At 42.7% G+C, this 14,388-nt stretch overlaps 1 protein-coding gene across 1 annotated transcript in view; it reads right to left on the bottom strand.

Moving 5' to 3' along the window:
* Nucleotides 1-14,388, bottom strand: part of ADAMTS3 (ADAM metallopeptidase with thrombospondin type 1 motif 3) — a 126,377-nt gene that overhangs the window by 28,327 nt on the left and 83,662 nt on the right. Inside the window, exon 5 of the mRNA XM_074823377.1 lies at nt 8,865-9,064. Within this exon, the coding sequence (XP_074679478.1) occupies nt 8,865-9,064 (200 nt within the window). The remainder of the gene's footprint in view (nt 1-8,864; nt 9,065-14,388) is intronic.

Here is a 14,388-nt window from a genome sequence, read left to right as displayed (position 1 = left end):
GCTGCCCTACTTTTTAGAGATAAATTAGAATTATGTGGTTACTTTTGTACTAAAAAGAGTATTTGTGGAACTGAAATTAAAAAAGCAGAATTATGCAGATGGGTCAAAAATTTTCCTCTTGAAGACCCTCCTTGTGTCTGGGAAGGTGAGAAATGTCCTGCCACCAGAGTATAAATTAGGGGGCTAAAACAGCTGCAGATCATCAATGAAGTTACTCATCTCCCTAAAAACAAAATAAATATTATGGGTAATTGGTGAAAAATAAATACCACTGTTCAGAGGCTGGTATATTTGAGCAGGATTTAGAGGTTTTTTTTTTATAGTCAGGCTAAACAGAACTTTCCCCTTCCCTGCAGGGAAAAAGGTCATTCCGAGTTGTCCAGACTGTGGGACCTGGCACAATGATTTTAGCCCATGGTTTTTAAAAACGCAATCCCTTTGAGGACCAGCTGAGAACAGACAGTCAGCAGGACAGTTTTACAAGGAATGAGCACATAACTCAGACTGCCTGTCTTCTGAAGCAATTATTCCAAAGTTCAATTATTCATCTCGTATTTCCTCCCCATGAATGCAATAGCATTGGTCCCTCAAAGGTTTGTGTCAGAAAAAATGTTCACAATTTCCCTTGTGCCATGAAACAACAAGCTTCCCAGGAGTGGCTTTCCTAGAAACAAAAAGGATCCTGGAATTGACCTAAAGATTCAAGTCTTCTTCAAGATTTCTCCTCGACACAATTTTTTACACCATTGTCTGTGGATTGCTTTGGAGGGCTCCACTACAGGATTCCCATGAGGAGCAAGTTTGTATATACTATTGTGACTGAAACACAGGAAATTTTGGAAACCTGTAACCTCACCAGAAGGACACAAATCTAAAAAAAAGTGCTGCAAACACCAGTGCAGACTGCAGCACTTTCAGACTGCTGTAGCTGCATTTACACTGCAGTTATAATAGCAAAAGAAATTACATTCCAAGATACTGGTACAAAACACATAAATAAGTCACATCCCAGGAAGCTTGATTTGCCTGATCTGAACTTGTGAAACATATCACAGATGACCAACTGGCCATGCAGCCCCTATCACAGTATTCAAGAGTAAAAAGGGGTTACACTGAATTCAACAGTACTATGCACAAGAAGTCAGTCATCACTGTCCCAGGGAGAGTGCTGACAACTGTGAGACTCCACAGACAAAGTGGGGAAGTATCTGCTTACTGAATGCATAAAAAATTGTTCAGACAAAATAAATGAACCTGGCAAATAAACTGTCAGACCGCAGTGAGGAGTACTGGAAAGGGGAGATACCTGCTAATCAAGGGACTTCAGCGCTTCTGTGGAAACACACTCGTGCTTACACACCACGAATGTCAGGGGTGAACCCACATTCCCACACTGGTGTACTCATAAGACAACAATGAGGAATTGAAGGCAGCCTATAGCCAGACCTCCTCCCCAAATGCAAAGTGGCTGGATCCTCACCTGGCACAGAAATTGCTGCCTCTTGAACCACAGTCAGCTGTACATCCCCACGGATCGGTCCTATGAGCATCTCTTGCAGTATGAGCTCTCAGTAGCTGGCCTTTCAAATTCAGACAGTGAGCTGCAGCTGCACGGCTGGTTTTGCACAAGTACTGTACAATCCTCTGGCAGGGTGGCCCACCAGTGCCCATCGACCCTACCTCTGTGGTGCCCAGGTAGCAGCTGCAGGCTAAGCCAAGGCAATCGGCAGCCCTGCCAAGGGCTGAGGTCCCAAATGACCTAGCAGGAGGTAAACCATTTGCCCAGCAAAGCCTCCCCCATGACCACAGTCATGATCACAGGAGGGATGGCTGCTGTTGGGTCGAAGCTCCAGAAGCCATGGGAAACCTGGACTCTGCCCTTGTTCCTGGTTTTACTACTGGCTGACCAAGACTGCGTTTGGTTTCCTGTTCTGTGTTTCAGGTCCTGCCTGTAGTGACCTCCTTTGATATTTTTTGATGAAAAGCCCTATACAAGAACAGTATTACCTTGATTACCAGCTCTTCATTTCCTTCTCTTAGAATCTATGGCGTCTCTGATCACTTTTTAAAATTACCAAGATATGTCAACAGAAATGATTTAAGAGTAATTGAACTGACTGGGAAGGTTACAGAAGTTTCTTTGATGACATTTCCCTGCCTCTGCTCACTCAAAGCAAGTTCCTCTTGGCTTACACCAAATACTTCATTTGACTCTCCTTGCGTTTTGGCGGCCATATAGCCTCAGACCTTCTGTTTCTGCCTTGATGAAACTACTTAACATTTCTGTGTCTGACTTGCACAGGGGAAAGTGCAGATTCTTAACTAGTATTCTACAGTGAAGGAATGTTGAGTAATTCAGAATTTAATGATTAATGCCATCAGCTGCTTTACTGTTCACATCACTGGAAATGAAACAGCTTTGAATAAAATTGTCAACTACTGGTCAACTGACCATACGTGGGTATAAATCACCAGAATAAATGGCAAGGAGTGAGTTGTGCTCTTCTGGGTGACACCTTCGCATGCTGTTAGTCTTTACCACAGACTGAGGGCAACATGAGATTAAAATTGACATAAACTCATACATGGGAGAAGTGAGTGTGTGATGACTGTATGCTATAGAGACAGCTCCCTAACTAGCAATCTTGACAGACAACAAGGTAAGTTATAAGCCTGACAAAACCAAATATCAAATGTCAGGGCTGTGAAGAAAGGATGGCTTTGAAGGAGAAACAGCTGTCACAGCCTCTGTGACGAAGAGAGAGGGCCTGGGACATTCTTGAAGCCCCGCAATTCAGCTCCACAGTGTAACCCAACAGCTGGATGAGTGGCACGGACAGTGACTCCCAAACTCGTAAGAAAAATTCACCACCTACAGAACAGGCTATTTGCCCATAAAGAACATCCCTCAGTGCTCAACATGAGATGTTGAAATGTGAGGAAATAAAGCAGAGATTTTCTTCTGACCTGTGCCACTTGAGCATGCCTGCTTGCCACAGAAAGCTGGGCTGGGAGAGAGGACAAGCGAGAGGACACAAGGTGCCTCCTCGTCCAGCTCAACACCCAAGCCACAGACTAGCCAAGCCAGCTGCAAGACTTGGGCTGCCTGCTGCAAGGTCTTCTGTAGGTGTCCAGGCTTCACAACACAGACCAGTCTCTGGGAAAGTCACCAAGTAAAAGCACTGGCAGGAACAGTGCTCAACTTGGGCTCTTCTGGCAACTTTGTCATTAAGAGAATTTTTAAAAACTCCATACTCTTCTTCTATATCCATCATCTCTCCCTGCATTTATTTTGCATCATGTTTTCTTCTAATTTCCTGTTTTACCTGCATCTTGTTTAGAAAGTCATATAAAAAAAGACTACCATTGTTAAAATCTTGACAGGAATGACTAGATTGTTACAAAAGCATTCCTCCTAAAAGAGGTAACCATCTTCACTGCAGCTGACCAACAGATTCCCAGGGAAGCAGTGTTTCAGCTTGCACAGGCTCTGTATTGACATCCACTCCCAGAAGATGGAGCCGCTGATGTTTAAGAAAAGATGGAAGAGTTTTGGGACAGTGTATCAGCTCTGCTGTTTACAAAGTTAAATGTTTTTAAAACTGAAAAGACAATATTCTGACATAATCTAATGAAGATTTATTGCTGACATTTCATGAGGTATGTGGTAAAAAGAAAATTATTTCCTGCAAGTACTGTATCAAGAATATTTTGTTCCTCACACGAATAATAACTTTTTATCTCCAACTTTCTGGATTCAAAAGTTAACTTGCTTCCATGATTGCCAAACTACATTAATTCCTATTTCACATTCTTCAGCAATACAAACTACCCGTGCAGCTTAGCACAGCCACAAGTCACTGCTCAGCGGAACCTGGCATTTCTGAAGCACTGCTAGCAGGAACAGTGAAATGCTGCAGATTACCTGCAGATTATGCATGCTGTAGTCAGTCACCAGCATTAACTCTCATTTCCTTGTAGAACTGCACAAAGAAGAATAAGCACTGATCCGACCTTTCTCCTTTATCTGAGGAAGCAACTATCAGGCAAGTGATTGGGTTAGAGATGCGAAAAAGTCAAGAGATCTCTCAACTCAATAATGTGTTTAGGCCCTGCTCTGCACTTCTAGGCAGAGGCAGAGTGAATGAAAAAACGAGAGCAAGTGATGGAGAGATAAAGAACTGCAGGTAGTGTGTGTGCATGGAGACCGTGGCAGAATTTCTACACATATCTGGCACTGTCTGCTGTTATGTAAGCTAATCATAAAGGTCTCATTGATTTCAGCATGTGGACAACAAACTGAAATTGTTATTTAGAAAGAAAGTGATACCCACAAAACTGCAATACTGAGTGGACAGTGATCACCAAAAGAGGTCAAAAAGCAACTTGCAATTTGAAAGATATAAATACTGCCAAGTCCAAACCTGCTTAGAATCCCTCAGTACATCCTGATGCCCTCCGTGCATATCTCTCTGATCTCAGTTACTTTATTGCAGAGAAGCTTTGTCTTAAGTAAAGGAGTAACAAGTATCAGTTGCCTAATGCAGGAGACCTTTAACTTCAGATCTAACACCACAGTGCTGAAAATATCCAGCTTTTTCTAAGTATCCACTTAAGAAAGTATACTAGCTACCTCTTGCTGAAAGTGATCAGTATGAATGTTTCACTGTTTTGTTTTTTGTTAGCTGAAAAATGAAATTCCTCTAAACTGAATGCAGTGCCTTCAAGATCCTCTCTTTTTGTTAGAGGTTTCACCTTGGTAGCACAGAGGAGAGGAAAGCCAGGTTATGAGAGACAACATAACACAAAAGAAGAGCTAGCTGCAAAGCACCAGATGTACTGACAGTGCCACATTCCCATCAAAGATTAAACACACAGTGGTGAAAACTGATTCTCCTCTTAAAAGAAGCGACCTTAACACCAGCATAGCACGCCACCATGTCACAGAGACAGCACCCAGCTTCCAACAGACAGGGAGTCACTGAAGGGCTGCCACGGAGCATAACTGTGGTGAGGTAACAAACAGGGAGAGGAAAGTGGGGTAGGCTTTTTCAGTCCTACTTGCAGCCCGTTTCCCACTCCTCTGCCAGTTTTCGCTCTACTTGCTTTCCTGCTGTATTTCTGCAGGTTCTCCGAGGGATGCTCCACAGGGGATTAGGAATGGTGCTAAGTATGGCAGGGTTCAGGAGGCAGAGGCTGCAACTCCTTATATGCTCCTGGTAAAGAAAAATGGACAGGCCACTGAGCTACCCTAACAACCCCAGAGGAATGACATTGTCTCCCACGGGTGATTTTAACCCTTCTGGAAGGCAGGCTGTCAATGAATTTGGCAGTTTGTGCTGTGAAGCAATGGTAAAGCTTCATCTAAAAGCTAGAGACCACACAAGATTTGATTGCTTTGGACTAGATGTGCCCATCTGGGCTTCTGACTTCCAGCACTGACCCTTAACAGCTGTTTCAGATGCATCGCTGGTGCTGGGTTTTCCAGCCTGTTTCTCAAGCCATGTGTATGTACCAATGTTAAGTATAGGGAAACATCTCGGGCATTTCTTTAGCTGAAACTACACCATCAGCCCTGGAGCTCCCAATGGCATGGCAAGGCCGTGCAGTGCTCGGTTCTGGCACAGACAGCCATACAGCTGTGCCAGCACAGCACGGCACCAGTATAACCAGGCTTGGCACAGGGTTGAATGAATATGATTTAATACTGCTTTTTTGCACTTGGGCAAAATAGTGTTGCATATGATGCCTGTATATATTTGCTCTTTTGAAGCTACTCTGGAGCTGTCTTGTATATGCTGCATTACATGTGGCCTTTAACTTCCCTGCATGGGAAGGCGAGTCTTAGCAAGTTACCATCAGCCTTGCCAAAATCCTTGTGAATGCTCCTAACATCCACCACAAACTCCTTCTCATCTAGAGCCTCCCGTTTTTAGGGAGAGTAAAAGATACAAGTTTAGATATGCAAGGTTTGGTTCTTGGACCTTCACACCTCTAGGTCCAAATCTAAACCTGAACCTAAAGTCAGGTTTATGTCTGTCAGGCAAATTCAGCTGTGCAGAGCTGTGTCTGCTGGTGTCAGCAGTGGACTGGACTGCAGATGCTGCAGTCCTCGCAGCTGCTGGTCTTCTAGGAACAAGCAAAGATTTGCTCATGTGCTTTCTGATTCCCTCAAGCCTAGAAAAGATCTACTAACAACAAAGATACGCAGTTACTAGGTGTACATGCACGGCCATGAAAGCCTTGCTGTTGGTTCAGCCATGTCTCAGAGATGATCCCCAGAACAGCCCCGGTTCAGTGGCTTGTTCCTCCCCAAAGATCTTCACACCCAGCTTCCTAACACTTCCTCTGTGCGTGTCAGAGGAGGGGAGGAAGTTATGCCTTGGGCTCCCAAACTGAATGCACAGACATTACTCAACAGCCCCTTTTCATCAAACCGAGATTCTACAGTATCCGTTCACTTATTGTTAGAGAGCAGCTCCCCTGGCATGCTGAAATACCACAGTGACCTAAAATATATAAGCTCACAATTACAGAAACAGTAGGAAAGGCGTAAGACTGAACAAAGCTCCAGATTGTAAACCTAGCAGACTAAATTCTGTTTTTCAGTTACAATGTGTGTGTATGTCTGGGGTTTCTTATTCTAGATTTATAGCACAGTATAATTCTATACAGAGTTGTTATAATTCTACACAGAGTTATGCTGGAAAAGATATCAGTTGGTTTAAATTCACGTAGAGGGTTTTTTTTTTATCTCTCAAATTCTATAAATTAAATTTTTGGGAGCTAGAACAGGTGGGGCTGATTTTCAAAGCTGCTCAGCATGTTTGTGCACTTGGAAAACTGAAATGAGATTGTGACAGGCAAAAGTTGTGCAGTGCTGAGTTGTTTTTTTTTTTTTTTTTAAAAAGGACCTGGCTTTAAACATCTAAAAGGTAATGGGGTCTTATGACAATGAGACCATACCTGTGGGTACACTGCTGTCCTGGCCCCTCAATATTTGAGGGGTCTCCTCTGTACCTAAGCAGTGTAGTTTTTCAGACATGTAGGATTTGTGTTGCTGGCAGCACAGTTCCTTATGAAGGAATAGCTTATTTATCTGACTGAGGAGCTTGCAAAGAGACCTTCTCCAGATATGGCAACTCATTTTCAGTCTGAACCACAAGAGCTGGCGTTTCCAGCCTCAGGTGTCAGCCAGGGGTGGGATGAAGCCACTGCACAGTGAGCAGTACATGGAAGCTGTATAAAACAGGATGTGTTATGATACAAGCCATGTGGATCAAAGTTCAGGCCAAAGGCAGAAGGCATGGGAAAGAAGTAATGCCTCAACCATTTTGAATGCAGCGTTTCTGTCATTTCAGAGGTCAACATGAGGTCTAACACAAAGGCATTGTCCCAAGAAGTCCTGTATATAACGCTGAGTCTTGCTACCTGCTTTCCCACCCCTTCACGGCATCATCGATCTCACCTCTTCCATCCACCCATTGGGAGCAGATTTTCCACTGGCTGGCTTAGGTGCCAGAGGATTGCTCCTGTCACCCCAGCAATTTTCAGTCACTCCTCACATAATTTGGGTTTAAATGAACTAAGTGAAAGAGTGAGCCTCAATGAATCTTTTTATGCTTGCCACTGCAGTCAAAATGGTACAGAGTTTGGACCAAGAGAAGGCATTAAGAGTACAGAAAATGTCTAAGAAAAAATGATGAGCACAAGCATATGAACTAACCATAAAACAAGGAGCGAAGGCCAAATTCACTGTATGTGTTATTCACACTGGCTGTCTCTCCTGAAGTGGAATGCTATGTGCTAAGGAGAGCTGGAATGGAGGGTTGGGGATGAGGGTGAGAAGGTGTTTCTGGTACTTTGCAACAGGGAAAGGACTGATTTCTCTCAGTCAGGAATGATGGTGGCTGATGTGATGCAGAATAAAGAAATACTACAAAGATGATTTGTAAGCCTAAGCAATCATTTAAAAATTATTCCAGAAATAAAAAGGTGAGTATAAAAAGTACAAAAATAATTTCTACATTCATCAAATCATTATTAATTGTAAGCCTATTTTCTTATAATCTGTCCTTAGGATATTGGGTTTTTTTCCTGGAAAACCTTATGATCCCCAAAGCTTCTAAGATGTATCTGTATGGGTCTGACACATACATGCATTAAGAAAAGGCCACACATTACAAGGGATTATACATCTCCTTTGTATTCCTTTAATGTATTGGTTTTAGATTTCTTCTAACATAGAGAAAACAGAAAACATTTAAGGTTGAGCAATTCTGGCAGTCAGTGCTGGTACAATATGAACTGTGTTCTTCTGTAATGTGCATTTCCACAGAATCTGACCGTGTGGTTCAAGACCGTATCTTTAAACATAGTATCTTGCCACTGATTTTACAGCCAGAAATGTCTATGAGGACAAAAAATACTTGCTAACCCTGTAAGATACACTACGATAAAGCAGTTCTATGAGTCTCTGTTCCTTTGCAGTTTCTATATAAATATGGATATTGCCACACGAGATAAGAAACAGACATTAGTAGAAGGTTTGCTTTCTTTCAAAGCGCCGTTGGGTGTTTAAAACACTGTTTTGATCTGCATGTTTATTCTTTAACCAGGTTTCCTTCAGAACTGTGTTGCGGCAGAAGTGTATCAAGTTTACATTTTTTCCCCACTGTTTTTCAACTATTTCCAAATTCTTGGAATTACCCTAGAATGTGCCCTAGAAAACTATTGCAAAAAAGATCAATTAAAGGAACATCTTGAAAAGAGAACCATCGCCAACAGCAGACAAAATGATCATATTTATATTTCTATCAAGCATGGTCTCCTAGATACAGTGCAGCACGATGGAAGATACTCACTATGTTCATGAGGGTGAGGAGGTAGTTTTGAACATGTTCTTTGCCATGGAATCGGACGACAGAGTCATCCACACCTAGCAGCACCTCGATGTTGTAGTCATCATCTCCGGCATGCCTGCGTCGCCTCAGGGTTTCATTCAGTTGCTGCTCGACGCCACCATACAGGGAACTCAGCTCTCCAAGGCCGCCAAGAAGAGACTCTACAAGAAGGAGTAAGACATCAACATCTACTCCAATTCCATTTCAGAAACATCCTCCTGCACATCACCCTCACCTGTAGAGTCACCACTTCTTTGGATAAAATAAACTCGGGAGACTGAAAAGATTATTCTAGTGGCATGGGGGTAATCACCAGATACCAAATCAAAAAATTAATTCAACCATATGGTTCTATAATCACATGGTTCTTAGTTCAAGCATAAAATACTTGGCCAAATACTTCACTTTCCAACCCAGAATTTCCCCCTGCCTTTTTTTGCACCACATCAGGCATTTGTTATGGAGTACCAGAGACATGAGATGCCTCAGCATTCACTGGGGATGCTGTACAACATTTGTGGCTTTAGTGCTCAAAAATAATGCAGTCAGCCCCAATTCATGTTGAAAAGATCTCAAATAGCAGTGTTGTGGGTTTCCCCCTCATACTCCATCACTGGAACAGCTAAGCTAGAACTTCTGACTGACTTATTATTCTTGTAATTCTTTGTTTAAAAAGTAGCTGTTGGCATATCCCCTCCTGTGAATATCACAGAATACTAGAAGGGTCCCTCGAAGACACGGGTCAAGGGGCAGAGTTCAGATGAACCATTCTGAATTGGCTTTTAAGGGGATGCATTCAATAGCCTACATCTGCAATGACTCAAAAGCTATTTCTTCCACTTCTGACAGTAAAGCAAAACATCACCATAGATTTTTGACAGGAAAAAAGTCACAGCTGTAGGCTACTTAGTTCTTCCTAAATCTAAGCCAGCACACCAACAGGCTCTAAGCAATGAACAACAGTGAAGAGGCCCGTTTGGAACATCTCACAGTGTAAACCACCAGCTATGTACTGCAGTCCTCACTAGGAACTGGGCTGTTCTTCTGTCTGTGTCTCTACAACAGGCAGTGAGCATCCCCATTTCCCATTCTTCCATGTAGAATGAAGAGATGGTACAGCCCTTAAACACACAAGGATCCTCCCGTTCTATGAACCCAGCAAAAGCAACCAGCGTCCAATGGACAGAAAGGAGGGCACAGTCCCGCCTTCCACCTGCGTTGACTTGTACTGTAACGGGGCATTTCCCCAAATGATGGTACAGCTTTGAAGCCCTTCTTCTCTACACTGCAGCTGATGAAAGCCAAGGTTACGAGTACACAAACTGGCCCTTCACAGGCATGACTCGCAGTAAACTGGATGTAAATTTTGCTGGTGGAAGGACAGCAGGACCAGGGCCAACGTTGCAAAATGTGCTGGATGGCCACACTGTAATTCATCTTGAGCAGATTCAACTACTGGCTGAATTAGCTGGGATGCCTCTCCCTCCTAAGTATCACAGTGGTTCACAGCAACACATAAATAACTCTGCCCAAACCCGACATCAAATGGCGAGGTTGTCCCCAGTTGTTTTCAGAAGCTTAGCCTGCCACTGTGGGTGAGAGACCAGGTCTGCAAACAGCTTTACAATTCAACCGCAAGTCCTCTTGCTCTCAAGAATGCGAACCCTGTGATGGCACACAAGTGGGAAATTCATAGACAAGCTCCAATTCTAAAAACTGCTGCAGCTGGCAAAGCTGCCGAGCACAGTGTCCAACGGAAACACACCCGTAATGTCACCATATTGCTGCACCCACGGCATGAATGGAACAGCTTGAGATCACTCCAGAAAGAACCAACTATCTGCACGGTGCAGCACCTTTGGTTTGGCCGTCACTTCCCTTCTTAAATAGGCGGTTTTGTGGTTCCAACGAGGAGGAGAATCTCTTTTTAGTGTGCATGTGAGCATGAAGAGCAAGTCAGAAAGGATTCCTTTTTTCCCACCCCTCTCTAATATGTAACCATCTTCTGCACACAGAGGCCATTCTGAGTATGCCAATATTTTCCACACATGCACCCACAGAATATTTTTCAAGTGTGCAATCCCAATGAAGTAAGAAAAAAATAACTTCACTCTAGGAAGAAATGTAATGACCATTTTTGGCCAAGATTTGAAAAAAAAAGAAAAAGTAGTACTGGAAACATTTTCAAACATTGAGCCTCCCACTTCCTGAAATGCAACTTGCATACTGCTTTCCACAGAAACCCCAAACCTCCTCCTGACTGGTCTCAGTGGTGAAAACCCAACCATTTCACTCAGCCTGGCACCAGGACTTCTGAGGATATTAAATAGTACCCACTCTAGCTGCCATTCTCCTGGTGCTGACTGGTTTTTAATTTTTTATCTGTTCTTCTTGGCACTACTTAAGTGCGTTACTCCCTAACAGAAATGCTAAACATCGGAAAACAACTGTCGACTTTAAGGCTGATTTGAGCTACTTATCAGCTAGTAATTACTTTGCAAGCTCATTCTGTGTGTTGCCTTCCCCCATACCTTACTGGGAAGTAAAGCAGTGGGATCCTCTCCCTAAATGTACCCACTGTACATCGCTATGTCCTGTCCAAAAAATACAGGGTAATACAAGTCTATTACATTACCTATTCTCTTGCTTGTCCATTTTCTATAATCCAGCACTTAAGTGACTTCAGAGTCAAACAATCAGAATCAAACCCAGGGTGTAAGTACTAAGGCTAGCTCTGTTTGCAAATGATTCAATCTGCATCCATTGACAAGCACTTAAGAGAATGTAAGGGCAAAGGGATGATGTGTGACATGTGAGAGCAGCAGTGCAAAGTCAGAAGATGCCCTTTCTTCATGCCATTGCTCATGATTCAGCTAAGTACTAGGGCACTGTTGGAAATTTCAGAAGAGCTCACAGAGTCAGTGAATCTTTCCACAGCATCCAAGTCCCTTCCAAATACCTCAATCAACCTGAAGTTATTTAACCTAATTGATCATCATTAACTTTGGCTAGTTCTATAAAGTTTGTTCCGTGTTCACTGGCTGTGGCAGAGGCACAGGGAAGGGGGATCAGCAGACATCCTTTCTGAGCAGCAGATAAAGCGTCCTCAGATGCATTCTGTTGAGGAGATGGCATTATTACTCTTATAAATACAGAATACACACATGTAATTCAAAACCTCCCAGGCAGGGAGACACAGAGACAAACACATTAGATATTTTATCTAATCCACTCTACAGAAGGCTGTCCAAGTTTGTATCTGGTCTATGCATCACATTGCTCTAAATGAGACTAATTATTAAAGCCAACCCCTGTGTTTACTGTGAAGTTGTAGTGAAAACCATCTTCTGTCTCCTTTCTGTGCTGAGAGCTTCTCGGCTTTGGAAGGGTGAGCTTTTCAGAACACCACAACCCCTACAATTCAGCATTCTTTCAAAAATGTTTGAATGCTGCAGCAGGAGGAGATATTATGGAAAAATCTTAGTGGAGAGCTCTTTACTGTGGTATGAGTGCTACAGCCAGTTAAGACATCAGCATTCCCCATTCAATTCAATCATTAGGTACTTACAGGTACTCAGAAGGGCAGAGTTCAGTCTGAATGCTTCTTGCATAAAATCTTTGTTAATGCACAGGTCAGACTGTCGGACTGTGCTCGGCAAGCCTTCACAGACTGTCTGTATTGCAACAAATAACCAACGCAACCATTTTGCCTTTTGACCCTCCCTTTTGCCAAAATCAAAAGATATGCAAATTGTTTCTTTCAGTCCTAACTGTGCACTCAAACACATCTGCACATGCCTGCTGACTTTCAGGGACAGACAGACAGACAGACATGTGCAGCACCAGTAAATGTGTGTTATCTATTGGTAGTGCCACACACTACTGAAACTCAGGACACAAAACACAGCTAAGTCTCTAGAGATCATTAGGCAACGGTTAAGAAATGCACGTGCTGTGACTTCCCTTGTGAATGATTACAGGCTTTGTGTGTAATGGACTATAAAGCAAATTAAAAAAAATGCATCATAATCTTTGCATGTTAATACAGGGCTTAGAAAAACCTGTGGTGCTTGAAGCTGAGCATATCATCCGCAAATATTTAAATGCAGGGGTGGTTTCAGCGTTGAGATGAGCAATTTACATGTAGGTAGTCCTGCAGATCTGCAAGTTGAATGCTGCAGAAGTGCCTTTGGGAACACCCCTTTACCTGCATGTTGAAGCTGGTCACCAGGTAATGGAGAAATCAATCTTTCCTTATAAAACTCTTCTCTAGAGCACAGAGCAAGTAATTCAGACACAAGCAAAAGTTGCAGAAATGACCCCCTTCTGAGTGGGAAGAGATCACAGCAATGCTTACTGAAGTGAATTATTTAAGTTAATCATCTGAAGACAAAGGTTCTTTGCAAGTTAATCTACAAAGCCTACCCGGCAGCTTTGAGTACATTGTCTAACACAGTAAATAGAGACGGCTGTCACTGAATGGCAATATTCTCTGTTACGCAGAGAGGAAACTAGTCTGTCTGTTTGTGGATTTGTGCTAGACAGACTAATCCTTCATAATCTTATTCTGGAATTAGCTGGTTCATTATCTCTTCCTTTTTTATTTTGCTAGTCACCTGCATCTTCTACATCAGGATCCTTATCTGTCAGAAAAAGATTAATCCATGCTCTTTCACCAAGTGAAATGGTTATGCAAACATTTGGGTAGGAAACCAAAACATACAGCATTGTATGCTCATGTGCAGGTGTGTTATTTTTTTTTCTTTTTTCACAGCACACATCAGAGCCTGTCTACTATGCATCATCTAGCAAAAATGAGGAGAGCAAAGGATGACATCTTCGTCCAGTCCAGCTCAGATTCCTCTGCCAAGAAAAGGCAGGAGGAGTTTTGTGCTTGTAGCAAATGAAGTAGTGGAAATGGAGCAGAGACAGACAAGAAGGAAATCTCCCCCACATGCTTTGTCATCATATTTTGTTGAAAACTGCGGCTGCTAAAGCTCGCCTTGTGCCACCTCTAGAGACTTGGAACCATGCTGCTGGAATCAGACTGCAAGCTTCTGTCAAGCACAAATATATCTACAGAGCCTCTCTGTGAACCCAGACGTGCGTATTCTAAAAGCCATAACCCCTTTGCAGACCAATAAAGTCTGCCTCCCTTCTAAATCCTTTTTCAGAAACACTGAACTTCTAACACAAACACCTATGTCAAAAAATGGGCATAACTGTACCCCTCCTAAATGCTTTCCTGTGTTAAAAAAAACTATTCTGGGTTACAACATGTATCTTTCCTGGAGTGTATAAAAGAATGAAACTATAGCTCTTTCCCTACTATTAAATAAAGCTGTGATCTGTCCAAGTCTAATCTGATCAACACTGTCATCAGTCAAACCTCTGAGTACCTAAAGAAAGCCCGAAGAATTTCTCACATGGAAGATTCTTACAGTCTTATTTTATATGGCAAAATACATGGGCTGAATTCTGTGAT

Source organism: Strix aluco, chromosome 4 (genome assembly GCF_031877795.1).
Source record: "Strix aluco isolate bStrAlu1 chromosome 4, bStrAlu1.hap1, whole genome shotgun sequence".
NCBI lineage: Eukaryota > Metazoa > Chordata > Aves > Strigiformes > Strigidae > Strix > Strix aluco.
Note: the sequence above shows the minus strand (reverse complement) of the source record. Positions and strands in the feature narration are given on the sequence as shown.